The sequence below is a fragment of the Penaeus vannamei genome, chromosome 43 (genome assembly GCF_042767895.1).
Source record: "Penaeus vannamei isolate JL-2024 chromosome 43, ASM4276789v1, whole genome shotgun sequence".
Taxonomy (NCBI): Eukaryota; Metazoa; Arthropoda; class Malacostraca; order Decapoda; family Penaeidae; genus Penaeus; species Penaeus vannamei.
Genome location: NC_091591.1, coordinates 25,267,171 through 25,277,550, shown reverse-complemented (window position 1 = coordinate 25,277,550; position 10,380 = coordinate 25,267,171). Strand labels below are relative to the sequence as shown.

The window sequence follows — 10,380 nt, the reverse complement described above, 5'->3', positions numbered from 1 at the left end:
AGCAACGTCAGTCGCTTAATATAAGTGTCAAGATCCATCGTAAAATTGTACATACAGGCAAGTAATGTAGAATGAGCATATACAAACTCATGCAAGTATGTAAGTGCGGATATATACATATGTATATATCTGTACGACCTCTTCCCACGTGCCAGAAAGACCTCTTTCCCCGTGCCAGAAACGACCACTTTCCACGTGCCAGAAATGACGACTTCCCATGTGCCAGAAACGTCTTCTTCCCAAGTGCCAGAAACGACCTCTTCCCATGTGCCAGATACGTCCTCTTCCCATGTGCCAGAAACGTCTTCTTCCCAAGTGCCAGAAACGTCTTCTTCCCAAGTGCCAGAAACGTCCTCTTCCCATGTGCCAGAAACGTCCTCTTCCCATGTGCCAGAAACGACCTCTTCCCATGTGCCAGAAACGACCTCTTCCCATGTGCCAGAAACGTCCTCTTCCCATGTGCCAGAAACGTCTTCTTCCCAAGTGCCAGAAACGTCTTCTTCCCACGTGCCAGAAACGACCTCTTCCCATGTGCCAGAAACGTCCTCTTCCCATGTGCCAGAAACGTCCTCTTCCCACGTGCCAGAAACGTCTTCTTCCCATGTGCCAGAAACGACCTCTTCCCACGTGCCAGAAACGACCTCTTCCCAGTGCCAGAAACGACCTCTTCCCACGTGCCAGAAACGACTTCTTCCCACGTGCCAGAAACGACCTCTTCCCAGTGCCAGAAACGACCTCTTCCCACGTGCCAGAAACGTCTTCTTCCCATGTGCCAGAAACGACCTCTTCCCACGTGCCAGAAACGTCTTCTTCCCATGTGCCAGAAACGTCTTCTTCCCACGTGCCAGAAACGTCTTCTTCCCATGTGCCAGAAACGTCTTCTTCCCATGTGCCAGAAACGTCTTCTTCCCATGTGCCAGAAACGACCTCTTCCCACGTGCCAGAAACGTCTTCTTCCCATGTGCCAGAAACGACCTCTTCCCACGTGCCAGAAACGTCTTCTTCCCATGTGCCAAAAACGTCTTCTTCCCACGTGCCAAAAACGTCTTCTTCCCATGTGCCAGAAACGTCTTCTTCCCATGTGCCAGAAACGTCTTCTTCCCATGTGCCAGAAACGACCTCTTCCCACGTGCCAGAAACGTCTTCTTCCCACGTGCCAGAAACGTCTTCTTCCCACGTGCCAGAAACGTCCTCTTCCCATGTGCCAGAAACGTCTTCTTCCCACGTGCCAGAAACGTCTTCTTCCCACGTGCCAGAAACGTCCTCTTCCCATGTGCCAGAAACGACCTCTTCCCACGTGCCAGAAACGACCTCTTCCCATGTGCCAGAAACGTCCTCTTCCCATGTGCCAGAAACGTCTTCTTCCCATGTGCCAGAAACGTCTTCTTCCCATGTGCCAGAAACGTCTTCTTCCCATGTGCCAGAAACGTCTTCTTCCCATGTGCCAGAAACGTCTTCTTCCCACGTGCCAGAAACGTCCTCTTCCCATGTGCCAGAAACGTCTTCTTCCCATGTGCCAGAAACGTCTTCTTCCCATGTGCCAGAAACGTCCTCTTCCCACGTGCCAGAAACGTCCTCTTCCCATGTGCCAGAAACGTCTTCTTCCCATGTGCCAGAAACGTCTTCTTCCCACGTGCCAGAAACGTCCTCTTCCCATGTGCCAGAAACGTCTTCTTCCCATGTGCCAGAAACGACCTCTTCCCATGTGCCAGAAACGACCTCTTCCCATGTGCCAGAAACGTCTTCTTCCCATGTGCCAGAAACGTCCTCTTCCCATGTGCCAGAAACGTCTTCTTCCCACGTGCCAGAAACGTCTTCTTCCCATGTGCCAGAAACGTCTTCTTCCCATGTGCCAGAAACGTCTTCTTCCCACGTGCCAGAAACGTCTTCTTCCCATGTGCCAGAAACGTCTTCTTCCCATGTGCCAGAAACGTCTTCTTCCCATGTGCCAGAAACGTCCTCTTCCCATGTGCCAGAAACGTCTTCTTCCCATGTGCCAGAAACGTCTTCTTCCCATGTGCCAGAAACGTCTTCTTCCCATGTGCCAGAAACGTCTTCTTCCCATGTGCCAGAAACGTCCTCTTCCCATGTGCCAGAAACGTCCTCTTCCCATGTGCCAGAAACGTCTTCTTCCCATGTGCCAGAAACGTCTTCTTCCCATGTGCCAGAAACGTCTTCTTCCCATGTGCCAGAAACGTCTTCTTCCCATGTGCCAGAAACGTCCTCTTCCCATGTGCCAGAAACGTCTTCTTCCCATGTGCCAGAAACGTCTTCTTCCCATGTGCCAGAAACGTCTTCTTCCCATGTGCCAGAAACGTCTTCTTCCCATGTGCCAGAAACGTCTTCTTCCCATGTGCCAGAAACGTCTTCTTCCCATGTGCCAGAAACGTCTTCTTCCCATGTGCCAGAAACGTCTTCTTCCCATGTGCCAGAAACGTCCTCTTCCCATGTGCCAGAAACGTCTTCTTCCCATGTGCCAGAAACGTCCTCTTCCCATGTGCCAGAAACGTCTTCTTCCCATGTGCCAGAAACGTCTTCTTCCCATGTGCCAGAAACGTCTTCTTCCCATGTGCCAGAAACGTCTTCTTCCCATGTGCCAGAAACGTCTTCTTCCCATGTGCCAGAAACGTCTTCTTCCCATGTGCCAGAAACGTCTTCTTCCCATGTGCCAGAAACGTCTTCTTCCCATGTGCCAGAAACGTCTTCTTCCCATGTGCCAGAAACGTCTTCTTCCCATGTGCCAGAAACGTCTTCTTCCCATGTGCCAGAAACGTCTTCTTCCCATGTGCCAGAAACGTCCTCTTCCCATGTGCCAGAAACGTCCTCTTCCCATGTGCCAGAAACGTCTTCTTCCCACGTGCCAGAAACGTCTTCTTCCCATGTGCCAGAAACGTCTTCTTCCCATGTGCCAGAAACGTCTTCTTCCCATGTGCCAGAAACGTCTTCTTCCCATGTGCCAGAAACGTCTTCTTCCCATGTGCCAGAAACGTCTTCTTCCCATGTGCCAGAAACGTCCTCTTCCCATGTGCCAGAAACGTCTTCTTCCCATGTGCCAGAAACGTCTTCTTCCCATGTGCCAGAAACGTCTTCTTCCCATGTGCCAGAAACGTCTTCTTCCCATGTGCCAGAAACGTCTTCTTCCCATGTGCCAGAAACGTCTTCTTCCCATGTGCCAGAAACGTCCTCTTCCCATGTGCCAGAAACGTCCTCTTCCCATGTGCCAGAAACGTCTTCTTCCCATGTGCCAGAAACGTCTTCTTCCCATGTGCCAGAAACGTCTTCTTCCCATGTGCCAGAAACGTCTTCTTCCCATGTGCCAGAAACGTCCTCTTCCCATGTGCCAGAAACGTCTTCTTCCCATGTGCCAGAAACGTCCTCTTCCCATGTGCCAGAAACGTCCTCTTCCCATGTGCCAGAAACGTCCTCTTCCCATGTGCCAGAAACGTCCTCTTCCCACGTGCCAGAAACGTCCTCTTCCCATGTGCCAGAAACGTCTTCTTCCCATGTGCCAGAAACGTCTTCTTCCCACGTGCCAGAAACGTCCTCTTCCCATGTGCCAGAAACGTCTTCTTCCCATGTGCCAGAAACGTCTTCTTCCCATGTGCCAGAAACGTCTTCTTCCCATGTGCCAGAAACGTCCTCTTCCCATGTGCCAGAAACGTCCTCTTCCCATGTGCCAGAAACGTCCTCTTCCCATGTGCCAGAAACGACCTCTTCCCACGTGCCAGAAACAACCTCTTCCCACGTGCCAGAAACAACCTCTTCCCACGTGCCAGAAACAACCTCTTCCCATGTGCCAGAAACGTCTTCTTCCCATGTGCCAGAAACGTCCTCTTCCCATGTGCCAGAAACGTCCTCTTCCCATGTGCCAGAAACGTCTTCTTCCCATGTGCCAGAAACGTCTTCTTCCCATGTGCCAGAAACGTCTTCTTCCCATGTGCCAGAAACGTCTTCTTCCCATGTGCCAGAAACGTCTTCTTCCCATGTGCCAGAAACGTCTTCTTCCCATGTGCCAGAAACGTCTTCTTCCCACGTGCCAGAAACGTCCTCTTCCCATGTGCCAGAAACGTCTTCTTCCCACGTGCCAGAAACGTCTTCTTCCCATGTGCCAGAAACGTCCTCTTCCCATGTGCCAGAAACGTCCTCTTCCCATGTGCCAGAAACGTCTTCTTCCCATGTGCCAGAAACGTCTTCTTCCCATGTGCCAGAAACGTCCTCTTCCCATGTGCCAGAAACGTCTTCTTCCCATGTGCCAGAAACGTCTTCTTCCCATGTGCCAGAAACGTCCTCTTCCCATGTGCCAGAAACGTCCTCTTCCCATGTGCCAGAAACGTCTTCTTCCCATGTGCCAGAAACGTCCTCTTCCCATGTGCCAGAAACGTCTTCTTCCCATGTGCCAGAAACGTCTTCTTCCCATGTGCCAGAAACGTCCTCTTCCCATGTGCCAGAAACGTCCTCTTCCCATGTGCCAGAAACGTCTTCTTCCCATGTGCCAGAAACGTCTTCTTCCCATGTGCCAGAAACGTCCTCTTCCCATGTGCCAGAAACGTCTTCTTCCCATGTGCCAGAAACGTCTTCTTCCCATGTGCCAGAAACGTCTTCTTCCCATGTGCCAGAAACGTCTTCTTCCCATGTGCCAGAAACGTCTTCTTCCCATGTGCCAGAAACGTCTTCTTCCCATGTGCCAGAAACGTCTTCTTCCCATGTGCCAGAAACGTCCTCTTCCCATGTGCCAGAAACGTCTTCTTCCCACGTGCCAGAAACGTCTTCTTCCCATGTGCCAGAAACGTCTTCTTCCCATGTGCCAGAAACGTCTTCTTCCCATGTGCCAGAAACGTCTTCTTCCCATGTGCCAGAAACGTCTTCTTCCCATGTGCCAGAAACGTCTTCTTCCCATGTGCCAGAAACGTCTTCTTCCCACGTGCCAGAAACGTCTTCTTCCCATGTGCCAGAAACGTCTTCTTCCCATGTGCCAGAAACGTCTTCTTCCCATGTGCCAGAAACGTCTTCTTCCCATGTGCCAGAAACGTCTTCTTCCCATGTGCCAGAAACGTCTTCTTCCCATGTGCCAGAAACGTCTTCTTCCCATGTGCCAGAAACGTCTTCTTCCCATGTGCCAGAAACGTCTTCTTCCCATGTGCCAGAAACGTCTTCTTCCCATGTGCCAGAAACGTCTTCTTCCCATGTGCCAGAAACGTCTTCTTCCCATGTGCCAGAAACGTCTTCTTCCCATGTGCCAGAAACGTCTTCTTCCCATGTGCCAGAAACGTCTTCTTCCCATGTGCCAGAAACGTCTTCTTCCCATGTGCCAGAAACGTCTTCTTCCCATGTGCCAGAAACGTCCTCTTCCCATGTGCCAGAAACGTCCTCTTCCCATGTGCCAGAAACGTCTTCTTCCCATGTGCCAGAAACGTCTTCTTCCCATGTGCCAGAAACGTCTTCTTCCCATGTGCCAGAAACGTCTTCTTCCCATGTGCCAGAAACGTCCTCTTCCCATGTGCCAGAAACGTCTTCTTCCCATGTGCCAGAAACGTCTTCTTCCCATGTGCCAGAAACGTCTTCTTCCCATGTGCCAGAAACGTCTTCTTCCCATGTGCCAGAAACGTCTTCTTCCCATGTGCCAGAAACGTCTTCTTCCCATGTGCCAGAAACGTCTTCTTCCCATGTGCCAGAAACGTCCTCTTCCCATGTGCCAGAAACGTCTTCTTCCCATGTGCCAGAAACGTCTTCTTCCCATGTGCCAGAAACGTCTTCTTCCCATGTGCCAGAAACGTCTTCTTCCCATGTGCCAGAAACGTCTTCTTCCCATGTGCCAGAAACGTCTTCTTCCCATGTGCCAGAAACGTCTTCTTCCCATGTGCCAGAAACGTCTTCTTCCCATGTGCCAGAAACGTCTTCTTCCCATGTGCCAGAAACGTCTTCTTCCCATGTGCCAGAAACGTCCTCTTCCCATGTGCCAGAAACGTCTTCTTCCCATGTGCCAGAAACGTCTTCTTCCCATGTGCCAGAAACGTCCTCTTCCCATGTGCCAGAAACGTCTTCTTCCCATGTGCCAGAAACGTCTTCTTCCCATGTGCCAGAAACGTCCTCTTCCCATGTGCCAGAAACGTCTTCTTCCCATGTGCCAGAAACGTCTTCTTCCCATGTGCCAGAAACGTCTTCTTCCCATGTGCCAGAAACGTCTTCTTCCCATGTGCCAGAAACGTCTTCTTCCCATGTGCCAGAAACGTCTTCTTCCCATGTGCCAGAAACGTCCTCTTCCCATGTGCCAGAAACGTCTTCTTCCCATGTGCCAGAAACGTCTTCTTCCCATGTGCCAGAAACGTCTTCTTCCCATGTGCCAGAAACGTCTTCTTCCCATGTGCCAGAAACGTCCTCTTCCCATGTGCCAGAAACGTCCTCTTCCCATGTGCCAGAAACGTCTTCTTCCCATGTGCCAGAAACGTCCTCTTCCCATGTGCCAGAAACGTCTTCTTCCCATGTGCCAGAAACGTCTTCTTCCCATGTGCCAGAAACGTCTTCTTCCCATGTGCCAGAAACGTCTTCTTCCCATGTGCCAGAAACGTCTTCTTCCCATGTGCCAGAAACGTCTTCTTCCCATGTGCCAGAAACGTCTTCTTCCCATGTGCCAGAAACGTCTTCTTCCCATGTGCCAGAAACGTCTTCTTCCCACGTGCCAGAAACGTCTTCTTCCCATGTGCCAGAAACGTCTTCTTCCCATGTGCCAGAAACGTCTTCTTCCCATGTGCCAGAAACGTCTTCTTCCCATGTGCCAGAAACGTCTTCTTCCCATGTGCCAGAAACGTCTTCTTCCCATGTGCCAGAAACGTCTTCTTCCCATGTGCCAGAAACGTCTTCTTCCCATGTGCCAGAAACGTCTTCTTCCCATGTGCCAGAAACGTCTTCTTCCCATGTGCCAGAAACGTCTTCTTCCCATGTGCCAGAAACGTCTTCTTCCCATGTGCCAGAAACGTCTTCTTCCCATGTGCCAGAAACGTCTTCTTCCCATGTGCCAGAAACGTCTTCTTCCCATGTGCCAGAAACGTCTTCTTCCCATGTGCCAGAAACGTCTTCTTCCCATGTGCCAGAAACGTCTTCTTCCCATGTGCCAGAAACGTCTTCTTCCCACGTGCCAGAAACGTCTTCTTCCCATGTGCCAGAAACGTCTTCTTCCCATGTGCCAGAAACGTCTTCTTCCCACGTGCCAGAAACGTCTTCTTCCCATGTGCCAGAAACGTCTTCTTCCCATGTGCCAGAAACGTCTTCTTCCCATGTGCCAGAAACGTCTTCTTCCCATGTGCCAGAAACGTCCTCTTCCCATGTGCCAGAAACGTCCTCTTCCCATGTGCCAGAAACGTCTTCTTCCCATGTGCCAGAAACGTCTTCTTCCCATGTGCCAGAAACGTCTTCTTCCCATGTGCCAGAAACGTCTTCTTCCCATGTGCCAGAAACGTCTTCTTCCCATGTGCCAGAAACGTCTTCTTCCCATGTGCCAGAAACGTCTTCTTCCCATGTGCCAGAAACGTCTTCTTCCCATGTGCCAGAAACGTCTTCTTCCCATGTGCCAGAAACGTCTTCTTCCCATGTGCCAGAAACGTCTTCTTCCCATGTGCCAGAAACGTCTTCTTCCCATGTGCCAGAAACGTCTTCTTCCCATGTGCCAGAAACGTCTTCTTCCCATGTGCCAGAAACGTCTTCTTCCCATGTGCCAGAAACGTCTTCTTCCCATGTGCCAGAAACGTCTTCTTCCCATGTGCCAGAAACGTCTTCTTCCCATGTGCCAGAAACGTCTTCTTCCCATGTGCCAGAAACGTCTTCTTCCCATGTGCCAGAAACGTCTTCTTCCCATGTGCCAGAAACGTCTTCTTCCCATGTGCCAGAAACGTCTTCTTCCCATGTGCCAGAAACGTCTTCTTCCCATGTGCCAGAAACGTCTTCTTCCCATGTGCCAGAAACGTCTTCTTCCCATGTGCCAGAAACGTCTTCTTCCCATGTGCCAGAAACGTCTTCTTCCCATGTGCCAGAAACGTCTTCTTCCCATGTGCCAGAAACGTCTTCTTCCCATGTGCCAGAAACGTCCTCTTCCCATGTGCCAGAAACGTCTTCTTCCCATGTGCCAGAAACGTCTTCTTCCCATGTGCCAGAAACGTCTTCTTCCCATGTGCCAGAAACGTCTTCTTCCCATGTGCCAGAAACGTCTTCTTCCCATGTGCCAGAAACGTCTTCTTCCCATGTGCCAGAAACGTCTTCTTCCCATGTGCCAGAAACGTCTTCTTCCCATGTGCCAGAAACGTCTTCTTCCCATGTGCCAGAAACGTCTTCTTCCCATGTGCCAGAAACGTCTTCTTCCCATGTGCCAGAAACGTCCTCTTCCCATGTGCCAGAAACGTCTTCTTCCCATGTGCCAGAAACGTCTTCTTCCCATGTGCCAGAAACGTCTTCTTCCCATGTGCCAGAAACGTCTTCTTCCCACGTGCCAGAAACGTCTTCTTCCCATGTGCCAGAAACGTCTTCTTCCCATGTGCCAGAAACGTCTTCTTCCCATGTGCCAGAAACGTCTTCTTCCCATGTGCCAGAAACGTCTTCTTCCCATGTGCCAGAAACGTCTTCTTCCCATGTGCCAGAAACGTCTTCTTCCCATGTGCCAGAAACGTCTTCTTCCCATGTGCCAGACACGTCTTCTTCCCATGTGCCAGAAACGTCTTCTTCCCATGTGCCAGAAACGTCTTCTTCCCATGTCTCAGACACGTCTTCTTCCCCTGTCCCAGAAACCTCTTCTTCCCATGTGCCACAAACGTCTTCTTCCCATGTGCCAGAAACGTCTTCTTCCCATGTGCCAGAAACGTCTTCTTCCCATGTGCCAGAAACGTCTTCTTCCCATGTGCCAGAAACGTCTTCTTCCCATGTGCCAGAAACGTCTTCTTCCCATGTGCCAGAAACGTCTTCTTCCCATGTGCCAGAAACGTCTTCTTCCCATGTGCCAGAAACGTCTTCTTCCCATGTGCCAGAAACGTCTTCTTCCCATGTGCCAGAAACGTCTTCTTCCCATGTGCCAGAAACGTCTTCTTCCCATGTGCCAGAAACGTCTTCTTCCCATGTGCCAGAAACGTCTTCTTCCCATGTGCCAGAAACGTCTTCTTCCCATGTGCCAGAAACGTCTTCTTCCCATGTGCCAGAAACGTCTTCTTCCCATGTGCCAGAAACGTCTTCTTCCCATGTGCCAGAAACGTCTTCTTCCCATGTGCCAGAAACGTCTTCTTCCCATGTGCCAGAAACGTCTTCTTCCCATGTGCCAGAAACGTCTTCTTCCCATGTGCCAGAAACGTCTTCTTCCCATGTGCCAGAAACGTCTTCTTCCCATGTGCCAGAAACGTCTTCTTCCCATGTGCCAGAAACGTCCTCTTCCCATGTGCCAGAAACGTCTTCTTCCCACGTGCCAGAAACGTCTTCTTCCCACGTGCCAGAAACGTCCTCTTCCCATGTGCCAGAAACGTCTTCTTCCCATGTGCCAGAAACGTCCTCTTCCCATGTGCCAGAAACGTTTTCTTCCCACGTGCCAGAAACGTCTTCTTCCCACGTGCCAGAAAGTCCTCTTCCCATGTGCCAGAAACGTCTTCTTCCCACGTGCTAGGAACGACACCTAAACCACGAGGAAGAATGGAAACGAAAAAAAAAATATATATATATACGCGGGAATTTTATTTTTCTTCGCCCGTCTTCTTTCTAGTGTTCTATTTTTGACGTCATTATTTTTAGTTTTTGATTGACTGTAATTGCTTGCTATTTCTGATACTGCTGTCCGTTGTTAGTGTTATTGTTTGTTCGGTGTTTGTTCTCTATGTGCCATTATGTGCTTTGTGGAAATTTTTATCACTTTGGTTATCTCTGTAACAATTCAGATGTTGTATCTTAGCACTATGATTTATTATGATACTGTTATTATCATCATCATCAGTGTTGTTATCATCACCATCATCAACATCATCATCATCATCACCGTCGTCGTCATCATCATTATTATTTTTACTATAACTGCTATTGCTATTACTAACATCATTGTCACTATTAGCGTTATTGTTGTTCTTCTTATTGTTACTGTAATCATGATAATGATTTTTATTACTATTATCATTAGTAGAAGTAGTTATTATCATTGTCATTAGTATCATTTCTATTATTATTACTACTATTATTATCACTAGTGCTTTTATTACCGTTAATATCATTATCATTATCATAATCATTTCAACGGCAATTTCTATCAGCATTATTATCATTATTATCTTTATCATTATAGTTGTTGTTTTGTTGTTGTCATCATTATCATTATCTTTATTATAATCATTATCATTATTACTATTATTGTTTTTATTATCATTA

General features: G+C 49.4%; 1 protein-coding gene across 1 annotated transcript in view; it reads left to right on the top strand.

Annotated features, from left to right (window-relative positions):
* The first annotated feature begins 204 nt into the window (after positions 1 to 204).
* Positions 205 to 10,380, top strand: part of LOC138860840 (proteoglycan 4-like) — a 20,970-nt gene continuing 10,794 nt past the window's right edge. The window contains exons 1-3 of the mRNA XM_070119191.1: positions 205 to 315; positions 563 to 817; positions 3,657 to 3,852. Of these exons, the coding sequence (XP_069975292.1) occupies positions 205 to 315; positions 563 to 817; positions 3,657 to 3,852 (562 nt within the window). The remainder of the gene's footprint in view (positions 316 to 562; positions 818 to 3,656; positions 3,853 to 10,380) is intronic.